Source organism: Tursiops truncatus, chromosome 8 (assembly GCF_011762595.2).
Source record: "Tursiops truncatus isolate mTurTru1 chromosome 8, mTurTru1.mat.Y, whole genome shotgun sequence".
Taxonomy (NCBI): domain Eukaryota; kingdom Metazoa; phylum Chordata; class Mammalia; order Artiodactyla; family Delphinidae; genus Tursiops; species Tursiops truncatus.
The window spans coordinates 57,639,767-57,658,803 of NC_047041.1; the positions used below are offsets into that span (position 1 = coordinate 57,639,767).

The window sequence follows — 19,037 nt, forward strand, 5'->3', positions numbered from 1 at the left end:
ATGACACTACTTTCCCACCTTTTATTATTCAACAAATGGATGGGTGTGGAGACACAAGGGTGGGACAACAGCAAAGTTTCAATAAATAAGAGAAACGGTGACAGCAGTGGGCCCATGCCTGCACAGCCCCACATAAATAACGAGGTTGCTGAGCCAGAGTGGAGACGCGGGCTAGGCAGTCACCCGCACTGCCCAGGCCAGGGGACGGACACACCAATACCACAGGGACACAGAAACCACCGAGGCCAGAGGCCTCACCCCTTACCCTCCAAAGCGCCTGAGATCTTGTGGGTGGCTGGGCAGGTTGGGGCTCTGTACCACAGCCCCGCCCAGGTCAAGTCTGTTTTTTCAATTTCAGTAAAAACAGCAAGGTCAGGGGCAGGCACGTGCATTATGCCCCTTCTGTAGGCAGAGCCCTGAATGGGCAGCCCCTTGGGAGCCTTGAAGGTGGTGGCCCTGAAGCAGCAAAAAACGGGGCCAGATAAAACTAGTGGGAGGGGTGGCAAGGGGTCAAGTTCTCCATCTACACGACCCAGCCCAGAGCCTGCAAGATGCAGGAAGGCCCTGGGCACCGAGACGCCACTCTCTCCCCGCTTCACAGTCAGAAGAATTGGGACCCAGTAATGGCCAGGGGCTTGCCCAGGATTAGAACCCAGGAACCCGGTTCCTAGCTCATGGCTTTTTGTTGACCCCTCCCTTTGCAGGACCTGTCAGGAAGGAGGGGGAGGTCCCCTCTACAGAGGTAAGGGGTGGCTCATCACTAAGGCATGGGGCCAGGGGTGCCAGGTAGAGGGCCCCTCCCCACCACTGAGGCCTAGCCACCTGGCAGTGCAGAGGACCCTGTGGGCTCCTAGGATCCAGCCAGGGCAGGGCACGGCATCAGGGACATCCTGCAGGGAAGGAAATGGGCGGCAGGGATGGGAGGGGCTCTCAACCTGCTCCTGCACACAGCACCCGCCGGCACGCTGGCCTGCCTCCTCACTGGGGTGGACGCTCCCACCTCCAGGCCTTGGCCTTGGCTGTTCTGTCTGCTGGGCCATTCTGGATCCTCACTGGCTCAGCTGCAGCTCTACCTCCTCCAGGAAGCCTTCAGAGCCTCCCAGGGCAAGGCTGCAGTATCCTCAGACGAGACAGCCCCTCAGATGACCAGGTTGCTCTCACTCAGCCGGACCACATAGCGGTTCTCCTGGGGGACAGGGGTGAGGGGTCAGAGCTGTCAGGGGGCTTCTGGACTCCAAGGAGTATCACAGCAAACAGCTGGCGCAGACCAGCCACAGGCCTCTGCCCAGGTGAGTGGGCAGGTGGACAAGGAGGGCCCCAAACCAGGGCCCAGGAGACCCCAGGAGGTAGTGAAGGGGAAGCGGGGTGACAGGAGGGGCAACATACCAAGTGGTGAGTCCCCAAGAGGCAGTAGCCCTCTGTACCTCCACCCCTGCCCCATCTGCAGTTGGGGTTGGCACAGGTGCCAACAGACACCTTTCCCCTCTGGTCCTTACCTCGGCCTTGTTCTCTGCTGGGGACTTCAGCCATTTAGGGTGGCTTCCACCACTTCCCAGCAGTGTCTGCTGCTCACTGGAGAGGCCACGTCGTGGGGAGTCAGGGAGATCACCCCCTGAGGGCCCGGCCTCCGTGATGGTCTTCATCTCTGAGGCCACCGAACTCATCCGCTGCTCAGGAATTCGGGCCACACGGAACCTGTGGGGAGAGGTAGTGCGATCATCCTCCATTAGAGGAAGGACCCCAGGTGTGGAGGGCGCAGCACCCACCAGGGTCACACAGCAAGTTCATGGGTCAGAGCCTGAGCCCTCCCCACGTCTTCCCACCCACTGACAAGCTCCCAACAGCTCCCGACACTAGGCTGCAGGTGGACAGGCTCTTAGCCTGAGGTGGCGCAGGTGTGATGGGGGCTATGACCCTGCCCTGGGGGCCCAGGGACTCCATGTGAGAGAGCGTAGCTGGGAAGACCTGGCTTTTCCCTGGCCGCCCCCACTGCAAAGAGGCCCACTGAGGCCAGGAAGGGTGAGGCCACCACTGAACCCACTGTTCATGGATCAGGCTAGGGCCCTGCCACCCTCAGAGCTGTCATGTCATGTTGTAGCACCCTGCTGTGTCTATGCCCTCCTCACCTGCCCACAGACAAGATGGTGATCTCGCCCTGGCGTCCTGCCTTGGCCCCGACCTTGGGCACCCTGGCCGGGTTGGGCAGGAGTCTGGGAGTAGGAGTGGTGGCAGCTGCAGCCTCGGGGGACAGCAGCACCTCGGGCCACTTCTGGCTACAACGGGAGCAGCAGGGGCCAGAGAGGGAGGCCAGGCCCTGCACAGTGTGGAGGTGGTGGCGATGCGGGCAGACGTGTGGCATGCTGGGTGGGCCCGGCGGCAGCCTGTGGAAGACACAGGTGGGAGCGGTCACTGGGGCAGGGCTGGGGCAGGGCAGGCCCAGGAGACCCCAGGAGGTAGGTGAAGGGGAAGCAGGGTGACAGGAGGGGCAACATACCCAAATGGTGAGTCCCCAGGAGGCAGGCTGATTACCTGTGGTTTGGGTCCCTCCTTGCCCACCTGCCCACTTACCTGGGTAGAGGCCTGTGGCTGGTCTGCACCAGCTGTTTGCTGTGATACTCCTTCAGCAGCTCCTCCAGGGCCGCCGCATTCTCTGTGGGCAGCTGTAGTCAGAACCCGGCTCTGGGCCGTGAGGGGCACTCCCCCCAACCTCCTGCCCCAGCACAAATCCCCCTACCTACCCGCCACCCCCTCCCTGGCCCAGGCTGTGTGCCTTTTCCTCCACCTCTCACCAGGCAAGAGCAGGCAGAGAGGCGGGAGCACCATGAGCCACAGTGGTCAGAGAGGGGGCACGCTGGCCTGAGGGATCCCGGCGGGAGGGGCAGAGCAGAGCTCTGGGAGGGATGGGGTCAGACCTCCCCCCTCACCTTTCTTCTCTGTGATCAGGCGCACCAGGACCCCAATGGTGTCCTCATTGGCGTCATCAGTATGGTAGGCAGGGTTGACCCCTGAGGAAGAACAGAGAACCATGATCCTAGGGAAGGAGGCAGTGGGACACCCTGGGCTCACAGGCTACACCAGGACATGGCAGCAGAGGGCGCCCCTGGCCTGGCTGTATGCGTACCTAAGGGCCTCAGCTCTGATTCTGAGCCCATTATCACCTTCACTACTTACTCAGCATCACTGCTCCCTGCACCCAGCAGCACCAGGGGCTTAGCGGTTTCAGGGCCATCGGAACTCCACCGTCCCTGCAGATGTGTGGGATGAGGGAACCAGCCTCTCCCAGGGCCTGCCCTCTCCTCTCTTTAGCCTCAGGGAGCTGTGGGCTGCTTCTCTGCCCATGACCTCCGACAGCCCCAGCAAACTCTGCCATCCCAGGCCTATCACCTCCCTGCACACCGCCCTGTCGGTATAACTAACTGAGGACCCGAACCTCAAGAGCATGAGAATGGGCCATGCAATCATTCCTGGGCCAGCAGCAAACAGAACTCCTAGGACTTGCACCCAGGCAGCAGCCAACAGTTAAAGGGAGTCCTAGGCCAGGAAAACAAGTGCAGTTCCAGGCAAAATGGCCTGAGTTGCCACTTTCCTGCCTGCCTAAAGCGCCTGTCCCCCTCCTGACCCCTGCAGACCGCAGTGTCGGAGGTTGAAAAGGGCGCTGGCATGGCAGGCGCCATTCTATCTTGACTTGGCCCCCAATTTCTGTGAGCAGTGTATGTGCATGTGGGATCTCGGCCCTACTAGCCCTCAGGGGACAGCGCAGAGGGGTAAGGGGAAGAAGAAAAGGGACCCAGGGCCCTGGGGTAGGGGCAGGAGGAACATGTCTCTCCCTCTGGGTCCAGGGCTCGTAACTCAAACCACAGCCTGGAGCTGAAACCTGAGCCTCGCATGGTCCCTGTCCAAGACAGCTGCCCTGCCAGCCCTTCAGGCCAGAGGTCGGAGGTCACCCTGAGTACCCAGAAAGCAGTCCAACCCTTGAACCACACACACAACTGCAGTCCCTGAGGAGTCCAGGCCCTTACAGCTGGGTAGGGCCTCACACAGGGAGGGAATCCCACTGAAGCCACTTGACCTCTGCTCTGCCTCTGCTCTGCCCCAGTTGCCACGTCGGGCCGCCTCAGCCTTCCTTCTACTTTGCCAGTCTGCAGTGTCTCCTCTGCGGCCCACGTGCGGCACCTCCGGGAAACTCTCCTGATTAGCCCTCTGCAGGCCTCTCCACGTCAGACCCTCCAGACCAAGTAGGTTCTCAGCCGCGCCCTCTGGCCTCCCCACCCAGCCCCAGGCTGGGCCTCACCGCTGCCTCCGCCTCCAGGACCAGGCCCGACCTCCTTGTGGGCCGTGCAGTGGTAGCCCTTCCGCTTGAGCAGGTTACACACCAGGATGCCTAGCAGCCCCATGAGGCAGAAGATGGGCACAATGGCAATAACCGCGTACTGGGCAGCTGTCTCCTCGGGGCTGCCCGCCCGCGTGCTGTTCCCAGGCTGCCGCGTCTCCCCCGCGCCACTCGCCCTTGCTGCCACCTCCATGCCACGTCGGGCCCGTCGCCCCCGCTCTGAGCACCACGGAGGATGGAGGCATGGAGGAAAGACAGAGGCAGAGAGAAACACACTCAGAGAGGCCCAGGGCCCGGGTTACTGTGGGCAGGGGTCGGGGCGGTGGGTGGTATTGGCATGTCCAGAGCACCCACTCTCCACTATGGTGGGGAAGTAAAGGGCAACTCACACCCTCCTTTTTGGCCATCTGACCAGTCAGCCAGCCTGAGCAAGGCCTCCTCAGCCCTCAGGACGGCCAGACCCTGAGGCCCCTGTCCACCCCTCATGGTGGGTCACAGGGGTGAACAAAAGGCAACAGTGCACATGCCTGGGCACAGCAACACCGGATCCTGCCTCCCCACAGCCTGACCCATGAGTTAGTTGCCTCAGAAGGTGACCAACTCAACAGGTGAGAGGAGGTGCACGTATGTAAGCGTATGTGCTCACACTCAGCTATGTGGGTTATTTCGAGGGGATAAGGACAGGAGACTGGTTGGGATGTGAAACCCAAGCTGTGGCAGCCACCTGCTGGACAGTCTCTGCCACTCAAAGACGGGGTGAGAAGACACAGCCAGTGGACCTGCTAGGCACCCTGTGGCTGCACACCCTCCCCTGGGCTAGGGGAGTGAGGACCCCACTGCCCCAGACGGACACTGCGGGGCCCTTGGGCTCAAGCTCGCCAGACCCCTCCCCACACATACCCCGCCAGTCCTAGCCATCACCTGCCACTCACCGTAACAGCCGCGAGTACCCAGGGGTGTCCAGGAGCACGGCCGACAGGGAACATGGGGGACCTCTGACGGGGCAAACCACCTGCAGGGAGGGAAGATGTTACTGAAGCCCAAAAACTATCCTTAAGAGAGGCTGGACCTTCCTACTGGGCACCCTCACTGGTCCTGACCCACCCCATTTCACAGATGGGAAGACTGTGGCCCACTCAAGAGGTGAGTGAGGCTGGGACCCCAGGATCTCAAGTCCTGGTCACCTGGTCATGAACACCCACACCCCACCCCATGGCTCACCCAGGCTGGCAGTTTCCACATAGTGTGTCTCGAGTTGCCGTGCCCACCTGGGCCTCCAGCCTCCCTTGAGGGCTGCAGCGCGAGTGCGGCTGGCAAGGGCTAGAGCCCCAGGAAGCTGAGAAGGTGCCTGGGGGGCAGGACCTGCATAATGTGCCCCGCCCTGGTTCCTGCAGGAGGGGAAGAGTGAGAACAAAGCCAGGAGCCAGGCCTGAGGTCCCTGCCCCTGGCCCTCAACAGTCTTCCCAGGAGAGGTGGATGGGCAGGGCGAGCTCACCAGGTTGGGCTCCTCGCCGGGTGGGCACGGCCAAGGGGTTGTTGATGTTGCAGTGGCCAGAGGCCAGGGCAGCAGCTGGAAGAAAAGAGGGGAGGACACACTGAGGGAGCGGAAAGCACCGGGACATGGCATCTCTGGGGCCACCTACCCCCCACCCACTTACAGTCACCCCAAGCACAAGGACCACCAATATACAGGGCCACCCCCAGGCTTTGGGGACACTCTCTAACCTCAGTCCCTTGTGCTACAAGTAAAATCTGCCTGTCCCAGACCGGCTGCATTGCCATTGCCTAGGCAAGGGGAGAACCACATCTGCTTCTGGAAAGTGCTGAAACGCCTCAGACAGGGCCAGATCAGGATCTTGAGCCTCTGGGTCTGTGAGTCACGCCCTTGTAGCTAACCAGGATGATGAGGAGGAAATTCCTCCGAATTCCTCTCTCAGGTTCCGCCCCCCTTCCTGCTGCCTTGGTCCACACACCACAGCTGAAAATGTCATTAACCAGCCTCCGTTCATCATCCCTGGGGCCGAGACTGCAGATGGTGCCTCGGGGCCTCCGCTGAGTCTCTGGGACCACATCCTCCTCCATGACCTTCCCACAACACAAGGCCAGCCCGTTCACACCCTGGGACCCACACAGAGCATGACAGGCCCCAAAGGAAGGATCTTCTCCATTCATGTCCTCCCCCTATTCCTCTCGGAGCTCCCTCTCTTCCCTCTCGCAGTTAGTGTGAACTATCTGCCCCGAATCCTGCCCGCAGGGGAGATACCCCCAGTCCTCCAGTTGGGCCCCAGTTTGGGGCAGGCACAGCGTATAGCCAGCTACCCTGAAGGGCAGAGGGAATGTCACACAGGAGGTGCCAGAGACCTCCTCAGGCCCTAGACGCGGCTCCAGCACGTGCCAAACACTGGGAGGCCGACGGCACCAGGAGCACGTGGGGCAGGAGGCGCTTCCTAGGGTCAGACTGCCTCGATTCTTCAAAAGAGCCATGTAGGGCTTCCCTGGTGGCGCAGTGGTTGAGAGTCTGCCTGCCGATGCAGGGGACATGGGTTCGTGCCCCGGTCCAGGAAGATCCCATATGCCGCGGAGCGGCTGGACCCGTGAGCCATGGCCACTGAGCCTGCATGTCCGGAGCCTGTGCTCCGCAATGGGAGAGGCCACAACAGTGAGAGGCCCGCGTACCGCAAAAAAAAAAAAAAAAAAAAAAAAAGCCATGTAACCAGCCCCAGTACCCGCCGCAGCACGGGGTTCCTGAGCGCAGGGCTCAGGACTCACCTTCCCCACGGTCCCATCCCCAACTCACCACCAGGAGGCAGGATAGGGGCCAGTGCGGTGGGCTCAGCTTCATCCTCAAGCCCCAGTGGGTCGCCAGCCTCAGGCAGATGGAGGGGAGGCTCAGACGGGGATGGGACAGGCAGGCAGGCAGGCAGGCAGCTGCAGTCCTCCTTCCAGGACGGGGCTGGACGGGAACATGGAGAGGTGTCACCGGGCAGGCAGAATGCTGGGGCGGCTTGGCCTACGCTCACCGGCCCTGCCCTCTGGTCCACTGCAGGCCCTAGCAGAGGTGGGGGCACCCTATCTGGGGCCAGCCTCCCAGGGCAGCTTCCCAGTGGAGGAAGGGCTTCCTGCCTCTTCCATAAACAGCCAGCTGCCCTAGGCCTGGGCAGGGGAGCAGGGGAGGAAGGAAGCCTACAGCCTATAGCCTCAGCCGCGGGAGGTGGGAGGAACGAGAGCGCTGACAGCGACCCCACGCCTGGCCTCCCCGCTTGCATCCCCAGCTCTCAGGCTCCTGCCTCTCAGAACTCCTTGGGGCGCACAAGCATGCCCGCCTCTCCTACTTCTCTGCCTTCACTCTTGCTGTTTCTGCTCCAAGAAAGGCCTTTTCTGTCACATTTCAAAGCCCAGCACAAAGGCCTCTTGTTATGGAAGCCTCTCTAGACTTCCATTTCCCCAAAGCTCCCCCACCCCAACCCCATCACTGTGCTGGTCCTCCCACGGGTCCCACGGTCCCGCCTGGCAGACTTCTCCAGAGATCTGGGATGTGTCTGACTGCATCTCTTGAGCCGCGGGCAGATCTGCAGGGGTGGGGAGTGGCAGCCAGCATTCAAGCCTTCTGTCTTCTCTTGGGCACCTGCTGTGTGCTGGGCACTGCCCTCAGCACGGGAAAAGGTATGAACAAGACAGGCGCTGTCCCTGTCCTCAGGGAACTCACACCCCAGGGGAGACCAACGACCAACAGATAAACAGTGAGCGTCCCCGTGCCAGAGCGAGGGAAGTGCCAAGAAACCAAATAAGGCATGTGAGGGCACAGAGGGTGATAGGCACAGGCCTGAGGCTGAGCCCCCAGGCTCAAGGGTGTGGCCTCCTCTGTAGAAAAGTCTCCAGCAGAGGACGAGGTTGGAAGAGCAGGAAGAAGAATTTGGATTGCACAAAAGGGATAGTGGCAGAATAAGGGAGTTCAATGACCTCTTTCCAGGAGGCCTGTCTCCAGGCTCAGGAGGGTGAAGGAGGAGTGTACGTGGAGGGCCTCAGGCACAGGCCACAGGCAGCCTCTGACCCCCAAGGGGCAGCCTCGAGCAGCCAAGCCCAGCATGTTGAGGGGGCCCTGCCTGGAACCCCGGGGCTGTCTGATGCCCAGCCTGGCAGGAGAAGCACTGCCTGCAGTAAACCCCAGGTCACGGAAGAGCCGAGAGCCCCTTGGCCTACAGGCGGCCCGGACTTCCCACCAGGAAAAGGAGCCGGAGGAAACTGATCCGGCTGCGCTGTGGGCCTGGCCTGGCACAGACCTTGGCGGGCCAGGGGTTTGAATTACACCCAGGGGAGGGGCTGGGGCAGTGGTCACACTATCCTCGGGACTCTCCAGGTCACTGGCAGTGGCTCTCGGCCCAAGGCCAGCTCAGGGGAAAACCTGGGACAGAAGGTCCAGCCACAGAGTAGAGTGAAGGCTGCACCCTGGCAGTCAGCACCCAACAGGTGGCATCCTCTGGCCCATCCTCCACCGGTCCCTCCTCCAACATGGTCACAAGTGTCCCCCTGCCCAGGCCCAGTTCCTACTCAAGCCCATCTCTCCATGGCCCCCTCCTTGGTTTTTCATGGGAGCTCACCCACAGACTTGACCACGAGCCCCAAGACCTCAGGCTGGCCCCGTGGCCCTGTCCAGCCCCCAGACCCAGCACCCGTCCATATCCCCAGGGTGGGCCAGAGAGCTGGGGCAGGGGTGGAAAGTAAGAGACCCAACGTCCACCGAGGAGAGACTCCCCCCTAGTCCCACCCCTGGCCGTGACTGGCACCTGCTGGGTGACCTGAGCTCACAGGGAGGGGCTGTGCAGCTGCCCACCTCCAGACAGACGGGGAGCTATGGTCTCAAGACTTCGAGGAGGAAAGTGGGGTCCAAAGGCCCAGACTCAAAGCCAGCGAGGGCCCACTCAGGCACAGACGCTCGTGGCCTAGCGCCCTGACGCCTTCTAATTATGTGCCTTCTAATTACCCCAAACCAGCACTTACTCCAGTCTGGCTGCCCGAGTCTCTGCTTACAGCAGCTCCCCCTGCCCCCACAATCAGCCTGAGCCCCCAGAGGACCTGCCCAGTCAGGCAGCCGCTGGCCTCCACCCAGAACCCCCCTGCACGCACGTGGACCCCTGCTGCTCTGACTCCCCTCTGCGCCTTCTCCCCACCCAGCCTCCAGCACCTATGCTCTGAGCCCTGGAGCCCTGACTGAACAGCAAGTTCAGATCAAGCCCCTTGGCTGGGGGAGGGGAGACTGAGAAGGCTCCATCCCCAGCCCTCTGCCTCCCAGAAGGCAGGGCAATCAGTGACCTTCCAAAGCCCTGCACCTCGGGGCACCTCCTGAGGGCTTCCTGGGGGAGGGCTGTCAAAGATGGGCAGTGGTGGTGGTCTTCTCCGGCCTCAGGGCTCCTGGCAGAGGAGAACCACCCTTCAAGGCCCCAGGGGCAGAGAAGGAAGTTAGCTTAGAGGCCACTCCTCCCTGAAATCTCAGCCTGGGGCCTGTTCCCACTGTCACCAGCTCCCTGGGGGACCAGAGCCCCTGCTTCACCTTGCTGGGTCTCAGTTTCCTCACCTGCAAGATGGGGATGTTTATGTCCCAGAGCAAGGCTGTCATGAGGTTTAAATGAGGTAACGAGCCTGATGTAGGTCATGTGACTTCCTCCCTGTCACCCCTTCTTTCTCTCAGCACCTCCCACCAAGGCTTATAACCCTTTGCTTACTTGTTTATTGCTTGCCCCCGCCCCCCTCCACCAGACAGCAGCGAGGGCAGGGATGTCTGTCTCACTCACCACAAAACCCTGCCCCAGTGTCTGGAGCAGGAGGCCTCCAGAAAACAGGTTCACGGGGGCGTGGGGCAGGGGGAGGGGCTCCTCACACTCAGCCCATCCCCACCCTCCAAAAAAATGCCCAAACCATTAGAACCAGAAATTCCCTGGAAGAAAGCCAACTAGCAAAGCTGAGACCAGGGCCCCAAGCGGGAGATGCCAGAGCCCCAGGGAGGCGCAGCCCCAGAGTCCTCAGAGAAAGAGGAAGCTGTGTCACCACCTGGGCCTCCTCAGGCCTCAGCAGCTTCCCCTTTCCCAGAACTGAAGCTCATGGGGTCACCCGGCCCCAGCCTGGGGCCCCATCTCCGCGCATTCCCTCTCCAGCCTCACCCGCCTCCGCGGTGGCCTCCTCCGAGGGTCTCCCACAGCTCCATGCTCACCCCACCCCTCGCCTGCCCCCTGGCCTCCTCCCTGGCCTCCACTTCAGCCCCCCGCAGCTTAGGCGTCTCAACACCCAGATCTGACCCCTGTCCCTCCCTGCAACTCCAGCCACTGAGAGCTGCTTTCTGTCCCCCACACTTGCCTCTCTCACCTGGCACTGGTACCTGCTGTTTCCTCTGCCCAGAAACCCCTCCCATCACCCTACTGACAGCTACCCTTCCTTCAGAGCTCAGCTCAAAGTCACTTCCTCCTGGCCCCCAACCACCACCTCACTTGTGCAGTCCTCGCCCTGGGTGTGACCAGGCTACGCACCCACCCCTTCCCCGCTGACGTGCTGCCCCCGTACCGGGTGCCCAGCACGTGAATAGGTATGTGCTGAACCAGGGGGATCAGAAAAGGCACTCAGGAGAGGGTCCACCTTCTCCCAAGGTCAAGAGGGCCAGGGAGCAGGCTGACGATTAAGAAGCCTAGAGGCTGGGCTCGGGGTGGGGGACTGAACCCGGATCTGAAGCCCTTGCCTGACTTGAGGAGAACCAGCCTTCCTTGCTCTGCTCTTCACTGGCTCGGTGGCTGTGGACCCCACCCCCATTCCCCATCCCTCAGAGGGCTGTTGTAAGGCCGAGAGAACGCACATCAAATGCTCAGCACAGAGCCCGACACAGAGCAGGCCCTCAGTAAGCATTCACCGTGCCTCAGGTTCCCCACGTGTAAATCGTGGAGGGGGTTATGGCACATATTCGATGGGAGGTACGAGGTACAAACAAGATTCTCTTATATTTACGTACAATGCTTGGCGCAGAGCCTGGTACACGGGAGGTGCCCGAAGATACACACTGACAATCTGGGGGATTGGGAGGGTGTAGGAAGGGAGAGGAAAGGTTGGTGGGCAGATCCCAGGTCACACCAAGCTTAGGCCGCAAGCTGAGAAGGCTGCATTTCCCCCAGGGCCTTGAAGGGTTAGCGGGGGAGGGAGAGGTGTGGAACAACTTGCGTCTCAGAGGGCTTGCCGGGCTGCCTGCCAAGTGAGGCAGGGCTGGGGAGATGGAGGTGGGAAGCAGGTAGCCACCTGGAGCAGGGGGTGCGGGGCAGGTATTTCTGCTCCCCAGCCAGTGGCTTGACGGCCTGGGGACCTCCCTGCAGCCTCCAGGGGCTAGGGTTGCCTGGAAACACAGCTGGACACAGGCCTTTCTCGGCAGTGGCTGCACCCTAGGCAGGAAGACAAAGGCCGCCCATCAATAGAGAAATCCAGGTTAGCAAGGAAGCCAGTGGTTCCTTGGCAACTGGGGCTGAAGTAGGGCAGTGCCCACAGTGGGGGGTAGTGAGGACAGCTAGGCATTGCCTCCCTTTCATCCTCTGCCCTCACAGGGAAGGGAACAGACTCCCATCGCCTCGGGCCAGGCCCTCATCCTGGGTTGCCTCCACTCTTCACAGGAGAGGTGAGCGTCCCTGCTTCACCCCTGGGTAACTGAGGTCACCCAGCCAGGGGGAGGTAAAGCAGGGGTGGAGCCCAGGCCTACCTGACAGCTTCCCACCTCACTCTGGCCCCTCCTACCCAGGAGCCTGGCCCAGGGCCTGGCGCAAAACAGATGTTCTGAGCGTTTGCCAACCTGACGGCAGAGACTAGGGAGCTGGCGGCACACAGGAGGCGGCTCACCTGAAAGACTATTACAAAGCGCGCGGGCAGGCGCCAGGGAAGGAGGTACTGCCGCCATGGGGGTCTCTGGGGCCTCTGAGGTTTCCTGCATGCATAGTGCCCTAGTCTACCACAGCTCCAGTAGGAAAAGGCACTGGGACCTGTGAGAAGCAGGAAGCCCAGGAAAGGAGGGGGAAGAGGAAGATCCCAGGGTAGAGCCCAGCTCCCTAGGACTAATGAGGGGCTGGGAGCCCAGAGATGTGCAGAGGCTGCCTCAGGGCCACTCAGTGAGAAGGGCTCCCCCATTCCCACCCCCAGCCCAGCCTCAGGCAGCCAAGATCTCCCAGGTCACAACCCTGGGGTGAGGACTCCAGGCACACCAAGCAGCAGCTGCTCCCTGGCCCCCCACCAGGCCTGGGCTTAGAAGGCTCAGGGGTGTGAGGTGGGGCCGAGGGGGCTAATTGGCCCTTGAGGCTAAGAAAAGGGCTGAGGCAGCCAGACAGGGCCCACTCAGCCCCTCCCAGTCTGGGTGCAGATGCAACCCCTGCCCCCTCCCTGGCCTAAGCCTGGGGCTGGGAGGTGTGGCAGGGGCCCAAACTAGACAGTCGTCTCTGAGGCAGAGCTGGGGGTCCCCAATACCCCTCACTAAGAACGTACTACATGCCCATTCCCTTACCAGGCCTCAAAGACAGGGTTCCAGGCTTCACAAATGAGGAAACTGAGACTCAGAGTAGTACCCTGTAACCACTTAGTCTGAAAGGAGACAAGGTTTCCCATGTGGAGCGGGGACAGGCAGCTGGCAGCCCCTGCTCTTGCCACCCCAGACCTGGCATTCCCGCTGCTCCCACACGCCCTGCTCCAGCCCACACCCAAGCACTCAGAACCAGAGCCTTCCTGCAGGGAGGCCGCGCCAGTGCCCAGGACAGGACGGCAAAGCACTAGGAGGGCTGGAGGACACCCCACTGCCCACCAGCTGTCGCCACTGCTACCTTCTCCTCCGAGAAGCCACCTTTGCCTCCTGCCCCGGCCGCGAATCTGTACCGATCACTACTGTGCCAGGGCGCCCAGAGTTGCTCAGCCCCGACCAGGCTGACCTGGGGAGGCTTTGAGAGAGACTGAGGGGAGATCACAGGCCCAGCCTGCCCCGTCCTCCGACTCCTCCTCCAGACTCAAGGTGCTGGGGGAAAGAGATTCCCCTGACCCCAGCAATTCCAGGTCAGGCCCTAACGAATAGAGCCTGAGGGGAAGCCTGGACCCGGAGCAGTCACACCTGGGTTCAAGCTCTAGGTCATCACTTCGGAGCTCTGTGACCTTGGGCAAGTTACTTACCCACCCTGAGCTTCAGGGTCCGCCCCTGCAAACAGGGGTTCTGGTCCCTGTCTCCAGGGATGCTGAGGGGATAAATGGAGCCCACTGTAAGTAATACTGGTCAGGGCCTGGCCTGACCAGGCCTCTCCTGAGCACCAGTCCTCAACAGCCCACAAGGGCCAGAGGAGGAGCCAAGCTCAGAACCAGGCAGCATCCATCGAAGGTCACCCAGTGGCTCAGGAGCAGGCAAGAGTGCTTGGGGAACCCAACATCAGTCCCAGCAGCAGGGGTGGATGAGTCTTGGACTCGCCAGGTGGACCCTGGGTGCCCATTTCCCAGCCCTTACACAGGCCTGTGTCCACCTGCTCCCACGCCAACTGAAGCCACAGCCAGGAAGGCGAGGGGTGCTGAGCAGTCAGGACCCAGCCCTACATCCCCGAACTTGTTTCCGCCTCTGTGATTTGGGACAACTGTGCCTGTCCAGCTGACCTCTTGGCATGGCTGGAGGTTCCATGGTTCATCAGGGAACAGCGACTCTTCTTACAGTCAGGCCTCAGACCAGGTGCCACCTCCTGCAGGAAGCCTTCCCAGCCTCCCTGTCAGGGTGGACCCGCCCCTCTCCTGGCCCCTTCAGCCATCATTGTTCGAGGTCCCCTTCAGGGAGGGAGGCAAGCAAGTGCACACAGGAGGCGGGGCACAGCTCCATCCCTGTGCTCACTGCTCCTTCTTACCGTGAGGGTGTACAGGTCCAAGTTAGGCCCCTCCTTCTGGAAGCCCTCCTTCCTTCTCCCTCCAACCACACAGTCAGACCCTGCCTCTAATTGGCTGCAGAGGCCCCTCCATCCCTCTCCTGTGTCAAGTAGCCAGGACATACGCTCATAGCCACATGGGCAGTTTATAGAGCACTCATCTTTCCCAGGGTGGCCTCGGAAAAAGCTCTGGCCTTCCAGGCAAACATACCTGGGTTAGGATCCCAGTGACGCTGGAGTCCTGCAAGTCCCTTCCCGTCTCTGGGCCCTCTTCTCAATGCCTGTACCTGGACGGGGCTGCTGATGACCTGGGCATGAGGCTGCGGATGAGAGCCTCATGGTCCTACCCAGGGCTGAACACACAGCAGGGGTGCAGCATCGGCACCTCAGTCTTCCCTGCCACCCCAACTGGGTGCTAAGGTCTGCCAGAGGTCATGTCCCAATCCTGAGTTGGGGTTGGGCGGGGGGGGGGGGGAGGGCTGCTGGCTGATCTCAGGCAAAATGCCTCCCCCTCTGGTCCAGCCCTCCTGCCTAACCTGGCAGAAGGGCTGGCCCTATAACGGAGGGAGTGGGCCTGAGCAGCCCTACCACCACTTCCTCCTCCCCCTGCAGGTAGCCAGCCTGGTCCTTCTTTGAAAACTGACACCAGAGTTGTCAGACAACCCTCGCCTCCCACCTGGCGCCTGTGGGAGATGGGGCTGGGGGCTGGGCACGAGCTTGAGTGCCAGACTCCAGCACCAGTGACTGTGTGACTCAGACTAGGACTGGACCCTTCTGCCCTCTGAGTCTGGGCTCCCCACTGAGCAGCTTTGGAAGGAAAGGGATGCCCTGCCAGTGCTGCTGCATGGAGCCCTGCACCCAGGACCTAACACACATTAGGGCCTCAGGGGGGAGCGTCCTCTGCTGGCCCAGAATGAGAGCCTTGCCTGAAGAGTCCAGGGCAAGCACCAAACTGGCCCCTACGCACAGGAGTGGCCTTGAGTTTTCGCCGCTAACCCCCAGCACACACTCGGGAGCACTGGAGACCCCTGGGTACCAACCTCCCTGTGCATCCTAACCCACAGTAGGCCCTCAGCCTACGATGGCTGCCCTTCCTCAGGAAGAGGCCTGGCCAACACAGATATGGCAGCGGGAGAGGAGAGGCTGTTGGCCAGGCCGGCCCCACCCAACTGGGCATGTGGTGCCCATGAGGACCCCACCCCTGTGCCTATTCCCAGAGGTGAGGGGGGACATGTGGCACATGGACCACACAATGAAGAAGGACTAACGTTGGGCTGGGAGGGCTTCCTGGGGGAGGCAGCGGGGCTGGGGCTGTACCCTGAATGGTCAGGAGGGTTCTAGAAAGGGGAGACAGCAAATGCAAAGGCAGAGTACAACCAAGGCATCTGGTAGGGAAGGAAGAGAGTGAAAATGTAAAGTTCAAAAGGGTCCTCCTGGAGGGAAAACCTCGATGCTAGGATGAGGAGTCTGGACTATATTTTGCAGGCAAACAGTACAAGTTACCTTAGGGAGGCCACTCTGGCACCGTGTGTGAGAGAACTGGAAACGGAGGCAGAGAGGCCAATACAGGAGTTTGGGCAAGGACAGCAAGGCCCAAGCTGGAACATAAGAGACGCCCTGATTTTGCAAAGGCATGTCTCAGGCCTGCTTCCAGTCCTGGGCCACGTCCAGTCTTCTGGGGGACGTGTGGCAGGACAGAAGGTAGGTTCCCTGTCTGGAGGGTGAGAGCCAGAATATCAAGGTTGTGCGGGGCCTTGGTAAGTCCCACCACTTCTCAGAACCTCGTCTCTCCCTCTGTAAAATGAGGCTGACCCTATGAGCAGGGGAAGGGGGCTGAAAGCTTCCCCTCCTTGACCAGAAATGGGCACCTGCCTCCAGCAACTGTCACATGAGTCCCAACTGGGGCCACACTGGAAACCCAGCCGGGCCCCACCACCATCCCTGTGGTCCAGGCAGCACAAGTTCCCAAAAAGGTTTGGCTTGGGCAGGGCACAGGGTGGGGCTGGGACCAGAAGAGGAGGTTAACCCTTGGTTAACCCTTCCCCTCTCCCTCCCCTTCCAGGGCCCTGAGCTATTTCCACCTCTTTGCTGGGGATGGAAATAACTCAGGCTCAGCCCCAGGAGACCAAGACAGCTATTCTGATCAGCCCCAAGAAGCACAACTCTAGTCATTCCAGAGAGGACAGAGGGACACCCAGATCCCCAGCTCCAGCTCTCGGCAAAGCAGCAGCAGTGGGCAGAGCTAGCAGGGGCCTCAGGGAAGAATGGGGACACTGAGGCCCTGAGCGGGTAGGCACAAGCTCAAGGTCACTACTAGCCTGTCCCTCAACCCCCGCAGTGTGTGGGTGGACTGGGGAAAGTGCCCCTAGAACAACTCTGAGCGGGGGCACAGGGCCTCTCAGGTATGGTGAAGGTCAAGTGGGACTCTCAATTCTCCTGCCACTCTTGGAGCCTGGGCCATGCTGCTGACTCCCAACATTCTTCAGAGCCACACGGACGCTCCCCAAACCAGTTACAGGCTCTGGAAGGCAGGAGACAGGACTTTCTGGTGACCTCTGGCTAGGAGGTGAGAGTTAGGGGGAGGGAGGAACAGGAAGACCATAAAACCCAGCCACCCCTGATGTTCTAGACACGTGCACACCACACTCAGAACTCACAGTGGCACACCCTGCCGAGGCCATGTTGCCAGCCTGCGTTTGAGAGAAGGAAGCCCAGAGAAGCCATGAGCAGATATTAGGAAGGGGAGTGGCCCTCTCCAAGCATCTTACAGGGCTTCAGGCACAGGAGACCTGCATTCCAGTCCTGGCACTGTCCTGACTCTGTGTGACCTTGGGCAAGTCACTTCGCTTCTCTGAGGTTCTGTTTCCTTCTCTGAAAAACAGTCATCACATCTCAGAGCCACTGTGAGGATTCAACGAGAGCACACCATAAAGCATTCAGCATAGCACCTGGCACTGTCTCCCCAAACTATCTCCCCGACCCAGAATGCAATCAACATTTTCAGAGGATGACAGCAGAGGAGAGAACGTGCAGATCCTTCAGCAGGTGTCTCCTCACCTCTACTGGGCTAGGGAGCCTGATTTCCATTCCACTTTGCACGAACCCAACAGACCCTCTTGTGTGGGTGGGGGCCTCAGGAGGGTCTAGCCTAGATGGTGAAGAGGCCCTGCTCCAGCTCTCCAAAGCAGAGATGACTCATGCCCCCCAGGAACATGCCCCCTCTCCCCCCAAGAAGGGAACTGAAGAAAGGAGATGGGCACCAGAGAAGTCAATGTCTATGGGTTAGAATTTTCGGCGTGATCTGAGGAGCTGTGCTTCCAACCCCGTCACCAGCACCTGGGCGCAGCCCTGGGCTACTCTGTCCCCAGCAGACAGCCTGCTCCCCCCCCCACTGCAGTCTTTCTGCCTGAAGGGAGGTAGGGGAGAACAGAGACAGTTGACAGTTGACCCCAAAACAGTAGAGGATCCCGAAGCGATGATTCACAGTCCATTCACAGCCCAACACCTCAGTGTGCAGACAGGGAAACTGAGGCCCAGCAAGGGTGAGTGGGATCTGAGGGCAAGATTATGCCTGGGCCCAGTGAGAACACAGGTTACCAGGGACAGAGCTTAGCCAGGCCTCTTGGACCTTGCGTGTGTGTGTGTGTGTGTGTGTGTGTGTGTGTGTGTGTGTGTGTGTGACAGAGACAGAAAGATGGAGCCTGAGGCTACCTCAGAGGCCCTCAGCTGCTGCCAGACCTATCACCCCACCAGATGCCCCTCAGCCTTGGCCCCTCTGCCTCTGCCAGGGCAAGTCACTCAGGGTCCACCCCCCTCACTAAACTGAGCTCCTGAGGGACGCCCTCTTGGGGACAGTCCTGGAGAGACCCTTGTCCCCTCCCTGGCCCCTCTCCCTCCAGCCCCCATCTGCTAGTAGGTGTTTGAGGTCCCTCCTTTTTCCGCCTTTTACTCATGTCCCTGAGGTGCAGACGCGGACACGGGCGGACGCGGACACACACACACACACACACACACACACACACTGCACTACTTCACCCCACAGCACACTATGACCCCAGTGCTTCAGGGGCTGGTTCTCATAGTCACTTGGGGTTCCTCCCCCTCTATACCATGTTCACTCACGTTCATGAGGGCCCTGGTGTCCTGGTCACACCCCAGGCCACACACACACTCAGTGACCCCAGTAACCCGGGGTCGCACTCACAGTGGGCTGGGGTCACGGTCACCCGTAGTGACCGGGGTGTCTCTCTCACACAGTCACACGCACACACTCTGCCTGTCACAGACACACAGAGCCCCTCGGTGTCTCCCCCTCGGCCCAACGTCACCGCCCAGTGTCCGGGCCACACGTTCGCCCTGGCTGGGCCGCCTCACGCGCCGTGTCACCCACAGTCACGGGCTGACACCGTTCAGAACCCCCCCTCCGGCCGCCCCGCGCCGCAGCCACACTGAGGAGCCGCCGTCCCGCCCCGCACCCCGTCCTGGTCTCAGTCCAAGTACCCCAGGCCGGGGCGTCTCCGAGGCCCGCCGGCTCCTCAAACTGCAAGTTCCGCCGCCGCCTCCCCATCACGCACGGTCGGGCCAGGAGCCGCGGCCGGAGGACACACAGGTCCCCGGGCAGGGAGCTCAGAGACGGGCGGGGGTCCGTGCGCGGAAGGCGCCGGGACAGGACGCGGGGGTGGGGGGCCGCGGGGCCTGGGCTGCGGCATCCGCCGCGCCGGCGAACTTCCTCAGAGACGCTGGGAGGCAGGGGGCGCCGCTCGGGCCCGCATCCCTCTGGCCCCGGCCTCCGGGCTGGGGCTCCGCGCGTC

The 19,037-nt window shown here is 61.2% G+C and overlaps 1 protein-coding gene across 3 annotated transcripts in view; it reads right to left on the reverse strand.

Moving 5' to 3' along the window:
- The window catches only part of RELT (RELT TNF receptor), a 34,608-nt gene that overhangs the window by 9,746 nt on the left and 5,825 nt on the right, over window positions 1-19,037 (reverse strand). For 2 of the 3 annotated variants that reach the window (XM_033862312.2, XM_033862311.2), the window contains exons 2-11: window positions 7,128-7,283; window positions 5,826-5,900; window positions 5,552-5,718; window positions 5,263-5,342; window positions 4,292-4,549; window positions 2,925-3,005; window positions 2,569-2,650; window positions 2,127-2,381; window positions 1,497-1,695; window positions 8-1,186 (exon numbers count right to left, since the gene is read on the reverse strand). In XM_033862312.2, coding sequence (XP_033718203.1) covers window positions 1,139-1,186; window positions 1,497-1,695; window positions 2,127-2,381; window positions 2,569-2,650; window positions 2,925-3,005; window positions 4,292-4,549; window positions 5,263-5,342; window positions 5,552-5,718; window positions 5,826-5,900; window positions 7,128-7,172 — 1,290 coding nt within the window. In that variant the 5' untranslated portion in view covers window positions 7,173-7,283 and the 3' untranslated portion in view covers window positions 8-1,138. Of the gene's footprint in view, window positions 1-7; window positions 1,187-1,496; window positions 1,696-2,126; window positions 2,382-2,568; window positions 2,651-2,924; window positions 3,006-4,291; window positions 4,550-5,262; window positions 5,343-5,551; window positions 5,719-5,825; window positions 5,901-7,127; window positions 19,006-19,037 lie in introns of those variants that run through there. The other variant, XR_012333431.1, reaches the window with a different exon arrangement.